Here is a 17,467-nt window from a genome sequence, read left to right as displayed (position 1 = left end):
TGGAGCCACAGTAATGGAGTAGTTGGTTGGTCCGTCCACCACTTTGGTCCAGACTCAATATCTCAACATCTATTGGATGGATTGGCACAAATTTTGCCGCAGACATTCATGGTTCCTAGATGATGAATTCGACTGATTTTATTGAGGTCTTGAATTGCAGGAGTTTGCAATAAAAAAAATTTAAAAAAGCATTTGCAGATGTGTTTTCCAGTCACAACAAACAAGTAGTTGAAAATTATTTATTTTGCAGAAATAAATCAATTTTGTGCACATTTGTGCTCACGTTCAACACATATACACACACATGTAATTTCTACCTGGTGAGTTAATACTATTTGTCACCACAAAAACAAGATCAAGACATCAGTGCTGGTAATCTAGATGCTGTGGCTTCATCGTGTTACAGACTAATACGTTCTGTAAATGTCTCTTAACTAAGATCTTTGTCCCATTCTTGTGATTCATCAAACATTTGTTTAGAAGATGTCAGTCAAAGAGATAAATAAAAGCATGGATTAAAAAGGAAAATCACTTTTAATCGATTATGTTGTCATGCTTTTTTTTTTGTCTGTGGTAAAATGTTGTATTTGTGATTCAAATAAAACCTGTATAAACTAAGTGTAGCCTCTAGACAAAATCTGCTAGCAAAAAAGCCGGATGAGTACATGTTGTCCCACAAATAAACTTGTAAATGCTTGGATTATGTCTGGCGCTACTTATAGCTTAGATACTGTTCACATCAGTTGAACGTCTACCTGTTGATTTAGTGATTAATACAATAAGATATGGTTAATTTCTTCATCTTCTTCAGAGGTAGAAAGATAAGAAGAGGAGAATGTGTCAATGTGACAATACATTTCTAAAAAACAGAAAGTTGTTGCTCAGAACTGGATCAACCGACAGCAGCTACTGCACTTTGTACTACTTAATTTTGAATTAATTGCTATTTCATTGTTGTGGGAATTGACTGAGAGAATAAAAGTAGACTATCATGATCACATCTAGATATCATGATAGCCGAATTAGACACATCCCACAGTCCTTTTTTGTTTGTCTGTTACTTTTTATCACCATAAATCACATTTTCTCCATCTCTGACATGTACACAAGCTTCAGACTTTGCAGGGAACAATGCAACAACGCTTTGTGCACAAAAAGGAGGTCCATAAGAAAAATGTTTTCGTCCTCGGTTTGGTTTTTGGAAGAACTTGACTTGACCTCACTGACTTCTGATTTCCTGCCAGGTTCCAGAAAATTGTGGAAAACAAACAATCATTTGAGAGTGCAGGCTGTCGTAGCAGCACAATCACACATATGTGTTTATATTCTGGTGTTGACATATTTGGGCCATATGTAATTTATTTATTTAAGTTTAAGAAAACTAAAGTGGATCAAGTGAAAGCACAGTTGATCAGTGAGTGACAGTTGTTTGGTTGGGAGTCATTCTTACTACTTTGACCTGGGTATATTGATACATTTAGATATTTCTTGGATTTGATGCAGTGGCCATTAATTTTCTTTACTGATTTTTTAAAAATTATCCACTAAAATGAATAAAATGGCATCGTATTATAAATACAGCACCCATCCTCATCTTCCCTATTCTTGAATCTCCTGTCAAACACAAACATCTGTCTCTTCTGACAGCTCTGTCTCCTGGTTTGAGCAAACATCCTCTGGTCCTTCAGCAGACTTTGTCGTAGCGGTAGATGGTCCAGCGATAAAGATACTTTCCTCTGTTATAATACACTCTGTTTCAGCACTTTCCACCCCTTCAGTGTACTCATCCGACTCATCCTCTCTTCCTCCTGAGTTCTCTAAAGTTTGGTGGCAGAGTTCTGACAGATGCTCTGTGTTCACATCTGGCACCGTGGCAGAGGAATCACTCAGGCACTCCTCTTCTTCCGACTCATGACTCGTTAAAGCCGTTAAATCAATTGTGATCTCTGATTGGCCGCTGTCATGATACTTTACGCCGTCGTGACACTCTTCGCTGTCTGGTGTCTTTGGCTCTTCCTCAGCTGACTGGTCTGAAGGCTTCTGGTGGCACCTCTCCTCGCTGGATGGCGACGGTGCCTCCTCATGAAGCTCCTCTTCCTCTCCACATGACACAGCTGGTGGTCCACTCTCTTGGTTTGGGACTTCTGTGGAGGATATTTTTTCTGACTCTTTATCACCTGTGAGGAAAAAAGATTTAATAAATGTTATCTCACAAGTTTCCTAATGTAGCTCAACATTTTAAACAGGTTCAAATATTAGAAGTTGGGCTCCTCTAGATAAGCAGTAGGTGGTGCTAATGCTCAAGTCATGTGTCATTTAACCACTGCAGAAAAAGAGGGCACAGTGAGATAAAGTAATTAAAAAGAGCCAGAGTCAAACCTGAAATGGCGGTGGAAAAAATGCAGAAAACATGATGGAAATATGACAAAAATAGTTTTATGTATTAATCCGAGGAATACTGAATGTTCACCTTCCTGTCCAGGCGACTGAGTCGACTCCTTCTGCTGAGCGTTCAGGATGATGGCGTCTCTCTTCCCTCCTGTTATAACAAAACATTGTCCAAAGTCAGCCGTTATAAAAAGCAGCAGGCATTTAGTCATCTGTAGGTCACGACTTAAATCTGTTGGATTAGATAAAAATGAGTATGTTTAATTTGAGCAGATGAGAATTGATGGAAGAAGATAAAGTTAAAGGTTAAAAAGTGATGACATAGTTATGAAAGGAACATACTTCCATATACTCCCAGAGACACATTATAAGTCAGGCCTCCAGGCAGCAAGAAGAAGAAGGCAGAAGAAGAAAGGATAAGGAATTTTAATTATTGTAATTAGTATGTAGAATACAAGCAGCAGCAAAACACAATAATCTCAGTATATTAATGTGCTTATGTTTACCTGGCAGGCTCCATAATCCAGACATTTCTAATGTTTTTAGTTTATTCTCCAGCTCTGCTACTCGAGTTCCAAGAATCCTAAAGAGACACAAAAACAATGAAAATCACACGTTCTGCACAGCATCAAAACATGTTTTTGACATGTATACAAAGAGAGAGAGTGTGAAATATGAGTACTTGTTGATCTGCCGTTGGTGTTGAACCACCATATTCTTCTCATGGATGGTTTCCAGTAGAGCTGTGGCGAGAGATTTGAGGTCAGAGATGGACTGAGGAGTCACCGGCAAACTGCAGCCGTTTTCTTCAGACAGCAACAATTCTTTGACTGCAGAAAAATCACAAGTCACAGTTTAAGTACAGACACCATGATGTGCCCTTCAGATTAAGAGCTGAACGTGTGTAAATGTTTACATTTTGTGACACTGTATAAAAGTGTGAGAACTTTTTGTTAAACATTATCCTCCTGACCTTGTTTAGCAGACAGCACCCCGGTCAGTGCACTACTGTTGGCTTTCCCAGAGATTTTAGAGGTTTTTTTGCACTCCAGGGCACTCTGAAAAACATGTTTGACCATGAGATGTTTCTGTTTCTGGGAGAAATAAATCCACAATCTCTAAATTCGTAAAAACATAAAGTGGGAATTGAGAAACGTTTGCAGCTACCTTGTACTTCACCAGATTTGCTTTGAGCAAGCTGACTTCTTCTTGAAGTTGACTGAAACGCTGATGCAAATACCTGAAAGATTATTCATTTATTAGAAGCCTTGACAAGTATGAGTCTGTAAAAATCCAAATGTCATTATGTGGTGATTATTTACAGCTAAATATATAAATAAATAAATCTATTATCGTCATTCATTGAACAAGTCCTTGTAGAATAACAGTGTTTCAACAGCATGTTACACTCTTGTTAGGCACCAATGTATATATATTTTTAATAGAGAGTAATAAACCTGTTCTCCATGCAGAGTGCATCTATGTCTAAAATCCGTATCTCGTCGTTTCCCATGATGTGGTTCATTTCCACGTTGAGACGATGAGCCTTCTGCTGAAACACGTCGCGCTCTGCTCGTACGTCCTGCAGCTCGTCTGTGAGCGACTTCACACTGTGCTCCAGGACCTCGTTCTACAGCAACACAGAAAACACTGCGTGAGTACTGAAAACTGTGATTTCATCCACTCATATTTCCAGAGAAGTTCTCTCTAAAGTTAATCTTAAAACCATCTAAATAACCTGAATTGTGATATATAAAAATAAGACCTGCTCAGCAGGCAGTGAGTCTCCTGTCCTCACCTGTTCTCGAGCTCTTTCTAATTGTCTGACCAGATCCTCTCGCTCATGTGCAGGAAAGTGGCGAGTGCCGACCTCCTCGTCACCCAGCCTCTGTTTGGTGATGGTCATTCGTAGGAGCTGTTAGGAACAGAGAGAACCAGTTAAGTCTTCTGCTATTTCCGGCACAATGTGACTTACTACTCATTTGAATCAAATCGCTACATAACAGGCACATGTTAGATATTATAGATATTACTTTCAACAGTATACTGCACAGTTGTACCTTGTTATCACCCTGAGCTTCTGCCAGTCTTTGTTTCAGCTCCTTCACTTCATCAGAGAGTTGGCTGCTTTTTTCTCTGGAGTCTCTCAGGAGCTGGGCTAAATTCACCTGAGTAAGACACAACGGGAGGTCACATGAGATACATCACACAGGCCTGATTCAGCTGTTAGATGACATTTAGAGCTGTACAGAACAAGAGTAACACATATTTTTAACCTAAAATCAAGAAGAACATCCCATTAGCACTGTTAGACATGATGCAAAAAGATCACCTGCAGGTTAAAAATCAACTTACTTGATTCCTTTTCTCAGGAGGCAGAGAGGGATCTCCATCCTATTAAAAACCAAAAAGGAAATAGTCACTAAATGCTGCATCTATAAATGAAAAGGATTAATTCTCCGTTTGCCAACTACTATAACATGATCCATCTTTAGGACACATAGAGATGGCTTACAATGAGCTCTCTGTACTTCTTCTTGAGTCCTTGGTGTCGCTCACGGAGCTGGTTGGCCATCAGTTTGTACTGATCCCTCTCCTGCTGGCAGGTGTCCAGCTCCTTAGACAGGATCAGGAGAGCTTCTTTCTTACTTTCCAACTTCCGCTTACAAATCAGGAACTGCATGTAAGAAGAAGAATGTTTAAGAAACAAGAGAAACAAGTTAAAGGTTGCAATGTCATCCTCCAGAACCAGGAACATTGTATCGTTTTAACTCCGGCACAATAACCATCTTATATCATATTCCAGTGTCGGGCTGCAACTAATGGTTATTTTTATTAATGATGAATCTGTCAATAATGTTTTTGGTTAACTGTTTAGATAGTATCAAGTATATTATATACTTGCAATTGTGTAAACAAGCTGAGACAAGTGATAAATCCACCTCAGACTCTGGCACTTGTATATTAAATCAGGCTGATTCTTTTTATTATCTTACATTGATGCATTTTTAGATATTCTGTTGTTTTATTTGGTGTATTAATCATGTTTCGTCTACCTGCTCAGAGACTCTGGTGCAAATACTTGTACCGGTAATTGTTCACTGTCCTTTTAAAAAATTTAAAATGAAAGGTGCCAACTCTCTGTTTATCTATTAATTGGTGAATAATTTGAGACCTACACTGAATGTTGAAGTGATATTTTAGAATTTAAAATTAAAATGTTATATTAAATGTAGCACATTAGACTGGATCTCTGCACAATATGGACATGAACTCATCATGGGATGTGATTAAAATGTGTTTAATTGAGATCAATAGTGACAACATGTTAAAGGTCAACACACCTGCAGTGTGGTAAGTGTTACGTGTCTCTGCAGGTACAAGGAAAAAACAGAGAGGAAAACCTACTTCCTTATCTACATTCCCAACCGAAGCAGGTTTCACATTTATTCCTGTTTAATCTGAATTAAATCCATTTACCTGAGGCGACTCACACCATTCAAATGCACACATTGAGCTCTAATGTGACAGTTTGGTGCACAACCTCAGTGGAGGTTACAGAGTATATTTCTACGCTCGTCTCACCTCGTTGATCAGTCCCTGCCAGTCAGCCTCGCTCCTCCGGGACGGATCCATGTCGGGGAAAAAAAAAATAGATTAATGATCAAAATGAAGAGAGGTGAGTTTCAGAGAAGCAGCAGCATGATGGTTGTGGTGATCAGATTTAAAGACATTTTGCATCATCAAGACGGATTAGCTGACCGAGGAAAAACACTGTGCGCATCACTTCCGTCCATCCTGACGTCGGAGGCGCGTCACGACGCATTTGGAAACCCTCGTTAAACCGGGAACTCTCTGACTGAAGTGTTTAATATGAAATGAGATGGGACACAATTCAATTAGAAACGCTATCATTAGATAATATATAGATTTTTACATACTACATACCTGTCATGTGCATAACGCATTTCAATGCACCGTCACCAGTCCTCTACAAATGTCTGTCAGTGTCTATAGACAGATACACATGGATATATTAGATTAGATTAGATTTACTTTATTCATCCCACCACGAAATTTACTTGTTACAGCAGCAGAGGAAAGTGTAGCATACACTACAGAATTAGAAAAAAGTAGAAAAGGCAAAAAAAACCCACAATAAACAGACAGAAATATCTATAACCTACAATAAACATGAAAAACAATCAACCTTCAAAAACAGACAAGTACTGAGGATAAAAGTGGCAAGATATATAAAAAGAGTATTGTAATGTAACCATAATGTGATCATAGTGTAAGAAATATTACAAAGAAAGTGACCATGATACAAATAATAATATTATTGCAAGCGCAGTGACTATAGTATAAATAATATTACAAAAGTAAGTGACCATGATATACATAATAACTGCAAGGTATAAATGAAATGAAATAGAAAAACAGGAACAGGAGACTACAACATGATCAGGTGGTGCAGGTGTTGTAAAGTCTGACAGTAGCAGGAACCTCTCCTTCTTACACCGTGGGTGTAGCAATTATGTTTTTATGTTTCTTAAGTTTTATGTTCATGTCTGCGCCTACCTGTCATGTTCCTTGTTGAACTGTATGTCTAAACCTGTATGTACAGCTGAGAGCAAAGTGAACCGGTCAAATTCTTTGTGTGTGTGTACACACATCAGGCCAATAAAGCGATTCTGATTCTGATAATTAACCTTTTTAAGAGAAATTATAGTAGATTATCAAATGGCCTGAGCAGGAAAAAAAATATTTCATCAGTGATGGAAGAAGTATTAAGATCATCTACCTAGAAAGTAGCATTACCACACTGTGAAAACACTCCACTACATGTATCAAAGGTTAAAGTACTTTATGCATAAACATGATCTTTTACAGTTTTCAGAATAATTACTCCTGCAGATATTTAGGATTCAGTTAAATAGAACTACTTTATATATTGTTTGGTAGTTTAATCTACATATGTCACAGGTTTCTATCCTTCATTTTGTCTTTACCTATTCAGGTGATTATTTATTCACAAAATCTTGATTTGTCTAACATTAAAAAGAAATACACACTCTGGGTCTCCAGATTTTGTGTATGTTGTGGCATCAGTAACTCAAAGTCAATGGCAAAATGATTGAAGTGATGAAAATGATCAGAAGGTTTGAGACATCAATCTATTATTGTATTTTAAGGTAAGAAGTATTAGTGTAACTGATTTTCATACCCAAGCCAGACATTTCCACAAAATCATGAAATTAGAATGAACTGAACTGAAAATAAATAAAACTAGTTTAATCAATGATGTTTCAGCAGTTATTTGACCTTTGACCTCTTTTTTTGTGACATCTGTGAATGGGACGCCTCATTTTTCAAAGTTCCTACCACAAAACTAAATGTGCAGCATTTTTCTTTTAAAACTAACTAACTAAAATTCTGGCAGAAAACACAATAATTCAGTTTGTACATGAGATATTTTCATAGAGTGTATACTGTGGTAAAAGCACTCACATCAAGACTGTTGATAGAACATAATGGACAGAAAACATTTGGAGGCTTTGTACAGGCTTTGTACCTCGAGAGGCTTTAAAATGTCATCAATCATATAACAGCTCAGCACTGAATGACAATAAAGGAAGGTGATGATAGTGTCTAAATAAGAATACATTGAAAAACAGGTCATGCTTTTTAAATTCCTGTTTAAGTTCTCTTAAATGAATGATTATGTCTGCTGCTGCAGTTGAATGAAAATGCTGTCTCAGTTGCCCGATGCTGACTGCACTATCAAACATGCTGTCAGAGACACTTTGTCTTTGCTTTATGGACACATTTCATGGTCTGTGCATCTGCCAAGAATAGAGGACAGAGTGAAAAAAACAGTTCAATACAATACATTAATGGTTAAATGTTCTTTAATGCATTTACACAAAGTCATTCTTCCATAAGACTGAAGGTTGTCAATGTCGCGCTGTGTAAAAGATACATATGTATACATCATTGTTAGGACAATACATCTGAAATGCTAGATTAGCATTTTGTGACCTTTAGTTGTTTGAGAGTCTCTAGAGAACATGGCCTAATTTGCACATCATGTCACTGTTAGGTATTTGAAAAAAATGAATTTATATTCCAAGCCAAACAGACTGTGATTAATTCTGTACAATACATGAAAAATATCAAAAGATCAGTAAAGAAAAGAGCACACGTTTGTGTCTTAATTTCAAGTCATATAGCAGCACACAATTAACTTTGTGATTGTAATTCAGAGCAACATTCAGTATTACACACTTTGCATAGGAATCAGGAGTAAATTATATTTAGTTTTGCCACTAATCAGGCATTCTGCTCAAACAGTAGCTAGCTATAAATGTTGCACAGTTAGGCTTAAAGCTCATAATATTTAGCTGTTACATTCTGCTGTGTTTTTGGTCTGTTTGCTCTGTTTCATGCACGTTTAAATCGTCAGTCATGACAGTTTCTGGGATGAGATGGCTGCAAGATTTCTACTGGCTGCTCAGAAAGACAAAGTTCCAGTTGGTGCAAATAAATCACTTAAACGTGGGCTCAGTCGTATTGGAGAGAAACAGTTGATTTGTTGAATGTCATTCCCAAGGGGTCAAATACCAACATAAACAGAACCTCAGATGGAGCCATGTAACACAACAAGTGGCGTTCGTTCGTGCTCCCAGGTCGCCGAATAGTTGATTGTTGAGTCTCCCATCATGAGAGTGTGCTCACTCCAAGCCCCTTTGTTGTTTCCCATTTACATTGGTATTTGAAGACCTGGACATGACAGTCAACAATGAATTATTTTTCTCCAGTATCATTGATCCCACATTTTAAGGTAACCTTTTGACTTGAAGTAGTAAAGCCAAACAATCACACAGATGGCTGGGCTGAGCATCTCAAACCAACTCCAACATTAAAATAGTTTGGGCTACATCTGCATTTGATGAAACTGACAATCCAACAAGCAATTTGTCCAGGAGTGAGGAGTTTTTTTTGCTCTCTTTGAGTTCTCTCTTTTTACTTCTGTGGCTCTTTGTGCAACACGAAGCCAGCCCACCTTCAAGTGTGACTGTTCAGAAGAGCTGTGATCATTTTTGCCTTTAGTCTTGGTTTGGACAAACCCGTCGTACAAAAGTATCAATATTCGAGCATACTGACACCTCAAGTGTTCACTTTAAGTTTTGTTCTGCCATGTGAAGCCATAGACTGAATATTCAATTTCACTCATTGAGGTAACAGCTGCTGCTAAGTGTGCACCAAGCTTCACCATTAGGCATCATATATAATGGTCTTTAAATGCCATATAACCCTTAATCAATGGGTTTCCTACTGCCTGCATTTTGCGGCCAGCCTATAGTCTATGGTAGCCATAGCCAGAATATACACCCCTTGACCCTCAACAGAATTCCGATAAAAGCCAACACCTTTTCTGACAATACCTAGTATTAAATTACATTATCATCATACTGTTTACATTCCAAGGGTTTCAAATGTTGCCACTGTTTCATATTTCTGTCAGCCTTCTGTTTGCGTACAGCATACTACCATTCTACCATTAGATCTACCATTAACTGCGTCTCCAATAATTAATAGAAATGCATATGAGTTGCAGAAACTTGCCAAAGAAGTTAGTCTCAAACCAAGAAAGATATATCTAGTTGCATGAGAAAGATATACAGCATTTGAGACTCCTTTGTAGCATACACGCAATAGTAATCTGAGTGACCAACTCATAATTTGATTAGTCATTATTTTGCTAGGCATTATAAGCTTAAATCTACAATAATATGCTCAAAAACCATTGATTTGCCCTTGAAGCTGGATGAGAAGATGAAATTCCTCCGGTCAGTGTTTACTACCGTAAATGACCGAGGCGACTGCACATAAATGTCCTTGAACTTGTGAAATGTTTTGGTCTCCGTATCCCAGAGGTAGATTTGTGTGAAGGAATAATCGCTACCAAGAGCAAGGTAGTGCCTGTCTGTGAAGGTGAAAGGTTGGAGGATCATTGCCCCTCGAGAAGGCAGAGCCTGCACCTCAGTAAACTGCTTATTGGCCCACTTGAGGACTTTGGAGTCACCAATGTAGCAAGTCATGGCCAGATACAACTCGTTCTCCTCCCGGAAAGCTTTGACTGCCACCACGTCATCGACATGTGGGATTTCTTCGTGAAGTATGAACTTCAGGGTGCTCTTGTTCCATAGGTAGATGACAGGTGACTGAGAGCGACTGGCTAGGATGAGGTAAGACTTCCCCTCCACCTCAAGAAACTCAGCATCTGTGTCACGAAACCACTCGTGGAGAAACTGGTAGGAGTAGAAACCAGTTTCATTGCGGTCTGGTTGGTCGGTCCACTTGTACAGAGTAGACAGACCTGACTTAGAGCTGTCCACAATCACAAAATACCAATCGCCATCCATTTGGAAGACCTCAATGTCATTTGGTTTGGAGATGTTAAAGACCTCGATAGTTTGAAACTTTGTGAACTTGTTTTGTTGGTCGTCAAACTTGTAAATATGGGAGCCACCAAAGAGCTGAGTAACAATTATCAAGACATGGTTGTCGATCAGAACTGACTTGCATCCAACAACAGACTTCCCTGTGAGGATGAAAAGGTTGTCAGCGAAAATATACAACATAGAAAATCACGTTTTTTTGTTTTTAACAAACATTTCTCAAACAAGAGCAAATAGTGACTTTGTCAGGGACTATTTTCTGCTGTGGATTAATACACCTTTGATGCTTCTGACAGTATTTACAGCATCAGGACACAAACTACAGTGCCCATGTTCATTGTAATGAAGTAACATATAATCCAGAGCAAATTCTTTTGTCTATGACAAAGGGGAAATAAGCTGTGCTGACTTATCATGTAAAAAAGACTTTGGATGGGTGTCGACAAACCTGTTATATTGTCAAACTTCCTGAAATTCATTTCAATGTGGTCCCACTCCATGACCACACAGCTGTTGGAGTTGGGGGCAGCCATCGCCACGTAGATGTCCTCTTTAAAGGAGAAGATGTCTGCTGACATGGACTGAATGGGAATGGACTGATGACGCACAAAGTCTGCGAGATGCACACAAAAAAACAGAAACTGCTAGACCTGCTGACAAAGTGAAAGAACCCCACTGCTTAAACTACATTTTTTTTATGCTGTGAAAAGCTTCTGGATGACACTGGGTTTTATAGTGTTTAATATTTGATTTTCGGCATATTCTCTTTGTAATATTATTCTTGACGTTTCATCGTGTGTTTTCTTATAGGGCGCTAAGTGTTATGCAACAACTGAAAGTATATTTAGGTACCAGTATCAAATACTGGAATTGATACGGTTATGTTTAAAGGAGCATTCTGCTGAAAAATCGTCGTTTGAGTATCAAAAAACTGAACACCTACAGGCCTGAAGAGTGGAAAAAGTGTCAAAATGTATCACCACATATGTAGAAATGTCTCCACCATTGATCCGATCGATACATTCTGTATGTTTCAAATCACAGTGTCACCAAGTATCACCTCCTCATTGCTCTGAGGCTTTACAGACTACTACTACTTCATCAACAATCTAGTTTTTGAGTATCTGAGTGTGCAAGTATGTATGAGTATTCTAACTATTTTAGCACTCTCATGACTGACAGCATATACACATTTCTGTACAGGAACTAGCAGTAGTTGGCAGTTTACTGTCTTCCAGCTCACCTGGACTCGCGTAGCCTTGTCTTGTTTTTTGATTCAGTGCAGCGGTAATGTGCTTATACAGACTGAGGAGGCAGATGTCAGCAAGGCATCCTAATGTGTCTTAAAGATCTTCAGCATCATCAGATTCTCTACTCTACTCTACTCTACACCACAAAACTGTATGTAGTAGTTGAAAGCTGTCCCTGTGCATGGGCATGAAACTAATGTTAATGTTATTCTTTTATTTTCTGATTTTAGAACAGAAATAAACTAATTTCAGAGTACATGGAAACACATTTTGTTTTTTACTCTTCTAAGAATCTGATCAGACAAAATAAAAAATGCAATAAAAATAAGTAAAAAAGACAAAATAATATCTGCAGAACAATAATAAGCAAAAGATTTACTATTTAAATACAACTGAGACTAACTAACTCTATATATTCTAATGCTTTGGTCTGAAATATCTTGACATTAAATAGATTTCTATGATATTTGGTACAGTTATCTATGTTCTTCAGACCGTGAATCCTCATGACTTTTTTTAATAGCACTACCATTAGGTTGACATTTGTGGTTTTAAGTGAAATGTCTTGACAACTATAGGTTGACATTTGTGGTTTTAAGTGAAATGTCTTGACAACTATTAGACAGACTACCATTCAATTTACTCCACTCAATGCTTTGTTTATGACTATGCAAACACCTGCAAAACGATTGACATTCACATCGTCCTCAGTAGTACTTTGTGTTCGATGCTAATTGGCAAATGTCGATGAACACGTTAAACATTATACCTGCTAAATCTCTGCACTTTTCGCTGCTGACGTTGGCATTTAACTAAAAGCACCGCTGTGCCTGAGTACAGCCTCCCAGAGCTGCTAACATAGCTGTAAAGTCTTTGTTTGTAGACGTGTGTGTACATACAGTATATATGAGTAGGTGTTTTCAGACGTACACATGTTGGCAGGCCTTTTGGTTTAGAGTGCTGAATAGTGCATGGTAGTGTCTTGTTGAATTATTTAACAGTTTTATTGATTTCTTTCTTTCCTCCTCCTCTTTTTTTTTTTAACATGATGTCTTTAGCTGTGCCTGTGACTATTCATAAGTGCCTTTCATAGTGAACTTATCATTTTACCTGTGGAGATACACTCGCCCGGTGGAATGGGAAGGTCATTGAGCCGCTTGCCCTTCATGTCACTTGGGCCTGCGCAGAAGACATCCGATACTGTGGCATTTGTGTTTTTCAGCCATGTCATCAGCCATTTGTTCTCACAATTGCACTGGAAAACGTTGCCGCGCAGATCCCTAATGTATGACAGAGGGAATCATCAATCATCAATATGAGAAGGTTGAGATGTCACAAAACCCAGAGAGAGTGCAGGAAGTCATTTAAGGCGTTCCTGTAAGTGACAAATTTGTGTAAAATTTTAAATTTTGCCCTACTCCGTGATATTCAATACGTTACTGGATAAAAACCTTACATCTTAAAGTGTACAGGAGCAAGTATAAATAGTAATTGGTTTAGTTAGATGATAAAGTATTGCAGTTTTCACATATGAAAATAGTTTGAGCTAGTTCATGTTACAAAAAAATGTTTTTAAAATGGTAATAAAAAAACAACAATTTCATCAACATATAAGAAGTCACCCTACAACTGTGATGCATTACAGAGGACGGAGACACTTGATATTTGTGATATGTGGGGTTCAATGCTGCCAAACACAAAACACAGCCTGAGTCAGCTTCACTTAGGAACGCAGTATGGAAAAAGACACACACACACACACACACAGACACACACACTGCTGACACCACAACTGCTTACTCACAGTTCGAGCAACGAATCCAAGTCAAAAAACAGATCTCTTGGCAGAAACCTCATCTTGTTATTGGCAAGTGACCTAAACCGGACACACACACACAGAGAGAGGGAACGAAGAAATTCTCATTATTTGCTCACATATCGCATTATTTCTTCTACACATCAGTATGTCTCTGTAATAATAAGGTATCAAATCCTGTATGGATGGTAAAGAGAATGACAGCAGACTTACAGATGAGTCAAATCTCGCAGACCACGAAAGGCATTTTTGGTGATCGTTTCGATCTTGTTCCCTTCAATGAATCTGTTCGGTGAGTTACAAATGATCAAAATACGAGTCAATCAAATATTATATAACATCATGGATATGGATATATCAGTAGATGTTGATACACATGCCAGAATATTATGTTATATTATCGACATTATTTCTAGCCCATCGATTTGGCTGGAGGGGAAAGTTGGGTGTTGGAGACTAGAGGGTGGGGATGAAGTAGGAGAAATAATCAGCAGCATGATGTAATACAGCCCTTCAACATAATGATTCATTATTACGAGGCAAATTGACTTTAAGTGTAAACATCTGCATGCAAAGAAATCACAAAAATGATCAGAGAAAACAGCACAAGTTTGTCGAGTAATACTCACAAATATTCTAGATGTGGAAGGCCAGAGAAAGCATCATCTTTGATTGTGGTCAGAGAATTTGCATTTAGAAGTCTGTAAAGGAAAAAACAAAACAAATGCTGCCTTTGTCACTTTTGCTTCTATTTCTAAATTAAAAAAAAAAAAACCAAATTAGACAGAAAAGTTGACATTAGTGATTATCCATCTACTTTTTTTGTTGGTTTGTCAAGAAAAGTCAATCACCCATCAGACCAATGAATCAATGACAATTTCACCTGATAAAAAATACACTTACAACAGCTGAAGAGAGGGCATGAGTGCAAACATCCCCTCTGTAATTTCAGATATAGATCCATTTACCATGCTCCTGTTGGGGGGAGAAAAAAAAAACACAAAGCAAACTCGGATTGGGACATATTAACACTCTGTACCAGACACGCCAAGTGCCAACTCTGCAGGCAAGCACAGGACAGCAAGGGGGAAAAAAGCATCCTTGTGAATGCAGCATTGATTGTCTAATGCTTTATTAAAAAGAGAATCCAAGACAGACGATTAGTTACTCACAGTGAGTTGATTTCATTCGGTATAGTCCGTGGGATCTGTAAAGTACCGACGCAGATGATGGTCTCCTTGGAGCAGGAGCATCCTGAAGGACATTTGAAATTCCTTTTAGATTCAGCTGCTCCATAAATGTACAGAAGCGCAAAACCGGTCAGTAGCCACTGCTTAGTGTGTGTCATGTTGCCTCTTGGACATTAATAATCGGAGAAGAGACCGTGGTCGGTGCTGGCAGCAGCTTTTACCCGCCTGGGCGACATCAAAATGCAGCACTATAGTGGAAAGCCCTGACACAGGCTGATACGGCTGCAGCTGCGTCCCGGAAGGCTGCTTCGGTTTCGGACAGGGGGGGTGAAAAAAAAAAAGAAGAAAAAAAACCATCCACTCAATAATGAGATTTATTTGAGAAAAATTTAATATATATATTTTTTACATATTTATTAGAATGAATGCCACAAATATAATTTTTAAAGTGATATTCAAGGTGGGCAACACTAAAACACAAAAATATGATAATTTAACAGCGTTGAAATGCACGTGCAGACCTTATCACGTGACACACTGTGCATCTGCATACCAGAACACTTTATTTAATGTCCCATAAAAAGGGAAAATACATTAAGAAGAAGCTGAGCATAGCTGAGTTTGTTCTTTGATGCATGTACCAACACATCCTCCTGCTCTAATATCTGCCTTCAGGGCTGTAATGTAATCTGTTAGTGATGCATTCATCTTCGAGAAAACAACAGAGAGGGTCATCTGTCTGTGTTAAGATCTCTACACTGGATCAACTGCACACACACACACACACACACACACACACACAGTGTGCTGTCACATGAATGGACCACTAGAGGGTAGCTGCTGATAATCAAAGGAGTTAGTGATGGGATATTCAGGCTCTTTTTAAGTGAGCCGGATCATTTGGCTCAGCTCACTAAGAAGAGCCGGCTCTTTTCGGCTCCCAAATGGCTCTTCATTTTACCACTTTAAGCCAAATTTAGCACTGTTTTGACTTGTGATTTATATTTGAACACATGTATCACTTAAACTTCAATAATTTGCTCTAGCTAATTGCATTTACAGTTGTAAAATCTCTTGTAAATCTCTGAAACCACCCAATGATTGCACTAACTTGCTTGAAGAACCATTTTGCTACACAAAGCAGATAGAAACGAGAAGGGTTGGTCATTTTAGCCAATTCTTCATCAATTCTGTCCTGGTGGGGTTATTGCCTTTGACATAAATTGGCTTATAGAGCTCTGTTCTCATATGTCTTTGTAGGTTGTTTGTGGACCCTGCTCGATATGAGAGCTTGACTTTACAAATGCGTCTGCATTGAGCCTTCACGTTTTCATGTCAAAATGCATCCAAATACTACTTCTTTTTCTGTTGTCACTCATCTTTGCACCGCACTCGTCTTTCTCCTTCAGCGCGTCTCCCTCCTCTTGTCTCCTGTCACCGTCTCAGCGCTGCTTGGTATGGTGGTATGATCCTTGTCAATCCTCACATGATTGGTTCACTTAAAAGAGCCGGCTCTTTGAATCGGCTCGTTCGCGTTAGACACATCGCTAAAAGGAGTCTCTGAAGAGAACAAAGGAGAAAATAGATCTGCTGTCTGTTGGAGTTTGTTTTTCTGTCCACATTGAGACAATTGAAGGTTCTGTATGTAGTTTTTTGTGTGTCATTGGTGCCAAAACTGTACATTCGCAAATCTTACTGTTATAGAATTAGATATTGATAATTTAGATCATTGTAAAATATGTTTTCCTTTTGTTTGCTGTCATCCCTCTCTCTTTATTTTTACTAACACATACATTAATGTATAACTTCTTCTAGAATTAAACATATTATATGTTTTAGATGCTTTAATGTAAAATAAAGCAGAACAACACTACATGGAAACATATTTTTTCATTAGTGTAATTGAAGTAAAAAAAAAAAAAAGCTAAAAACAAGAAGAAGGACATATTCTTTTCTTTCTTTTGTTCCCTTTTTCAGGTCTTACAATTATTTTCACATTACAACAAAACGCATGATAAACTGAACTAAGCAATCACATGTTTAATGTAGACTCAATAGAATAAATTAATAAGTAATGTTATTGTAACAGTGTAAAAAGAAGCTATAAAAACACAATGAGAAGTTATGTTGCATTTAATGTCTTTAAAAAGGCTGATAATAGACTTTACTTTTTATTTGGCATTTTCATTTTTTTGTCCAAAGTTACTTACACTCTTTCCCACATATACATATGAGCCATTTTAAGTTAATAAGTACAAAACAGCCCTAGACTTTTGTGTTTAACATCCACAATACTATTAACTAAGGCCCCAGGTAGCAACTCTTGTTTTCTACAAGGTAAAATGACCTATTACAATC

The 17,467-nt window shown here is 38.0% G+C and overlaps 2 protein-coding genes across 3 annotated transcripts; both read right to left on the bottom strand.

The window, feature by feature from the left end:
* Positions 1-1,055: 1,055 nt before the first annotated feature.
* LOC104930206 (coiled-coil domain-containing protein 149) lies at positions 1,056-6,241 on the bottom strand. Of its 2 annotated transcripts, XM_019267368.2 has the most exons (13): positions 5,974-6,241; positions 4,904-5,065; positions 4,744-4,782; positions 4,449-4,556; positions 4,187-4,303; positions 3,846-4,018; positions 3,556-3,628; positions 3,362-3,446; positions 3,071-3,218; positions 2,895-2,971; positions 2,731-2,766; positions 2,471-2,539; positions 1,056-2,177 (listed from the first exon to the last, which is right to left on the bottom strand). In XM_019267368.2, exons 1-13 carry the CDS (start codon positions 6,022-6,024, stop codon positions 1,618-1,620), a joined length of 1,698 nt encoding a protein of 565 aa, XP_019122913.2. In that variant the 5' UTR covers positions 6,025-6,241; the 3' UTR covers positions 1,056-1,617. The 2 variants fall into 2 exon arrangements, with proteins under 2 accessions (XP_019122913.2, XP_019122914.2); XM_019267369.2 differs by lacking the exon at positions 2,731-2,766.
* A 2,153-nt stretch (positions 6,242-8,394) lies between these two features.
* Positions 8,395-15,421, bottom strand: LOC104930186 (leucine-rich repeat LGI family member 2). The gene is made up of 8 exons (XM_010744910.3): positions 15,092-15,421; positions 14,823-14,894; positions 14,549-14,620; positions 14,133-14,204; positions 13,908-13,979; positions 13,214-13,383; positions 11,302-11,466; positions 8,395-10,996 (listed from the first exon to the last, which is right to left on the bottom strand). The coding sequence occupies exons 1-8, from the start codon at positions 15,265-15,267 to the stop codon at positions 10,161-10,163; spliced, it is 1,635 nt and encodes a 544-aa protein (XP_010743212.1). The 5' UTR covers positions 15,268-15,421; the 3' UTR covers positions 8,395-10,160.
* Between the last annotated feature and the right edge of the window lie 2,046 nt (positions 15,422-17,467).

Source organism: Larimichthys crocea, chromosome X, assembly GCF_000972845.2.
Source record: "Larimichthys crocea isolate SSNF chromosome X, L_crocea_2.0, whole genome shotgun sequence".
Classification (NCBI taxonomy): domain Eukaryota; kingdom Metazoa; phylum Chordata; class Actinopteri; family Sciaenidae; genus Larimichthys; species Larimichthys crocea.
The sequence above is the reverse complement of the archived record's forward strand: the minus strand, read 5'-3'. Positions and strand labels throughout refer to the sequence as shown.

Excerpts from the sequence above, each read along its gene's own strand:
- LOC104930206 (XM_019267368.2), bottom strand. The coding sequence starts at position 6,024 with ATGGATCCGTCCCGGAGGAGCGAGGCTGACTGGCAGGGACTGATCAAC. Across the intron at positions 3,629-3,845 it reads GCACTCTGCATGGAGAACAG|GTATTTGCATCAGCGTTTCA; the intron begins GTTTATTACTCT and ends ATAATCTTTCAG. Across the intron at positions 3,219-3,361 it reads GGTGCTGTCTGCTAAACAAG|TCAAAGAATTGTTGCTGTCT; the intron begins GTCAGGAGGATA and ends ATTTTTCTGCAG.
- LOC104930186 (XM_010744910.3), bottom strand. The coding sequence starts at position 15,267 with ATGACACACACTAAGCAGTGGCTACTGACCGGTTTTGCGCTTCTGTAC. Across the intron at positions 13,980-14,132 it reads CTGCGAGATTTGACTCATCT|GTCACTTGCCAATAACAAGA; the intron begins GTAAGTCTGCTG and ends TGTCCGGTTTAG. Across the intron at positions 13,384-13,907 it reads TTGGATTCGTTGCTCGAACT|GGATCTGCGCGGCAACGTTT; the intron begins GTGAGTAAGCAG and ends GTCATACATTAG.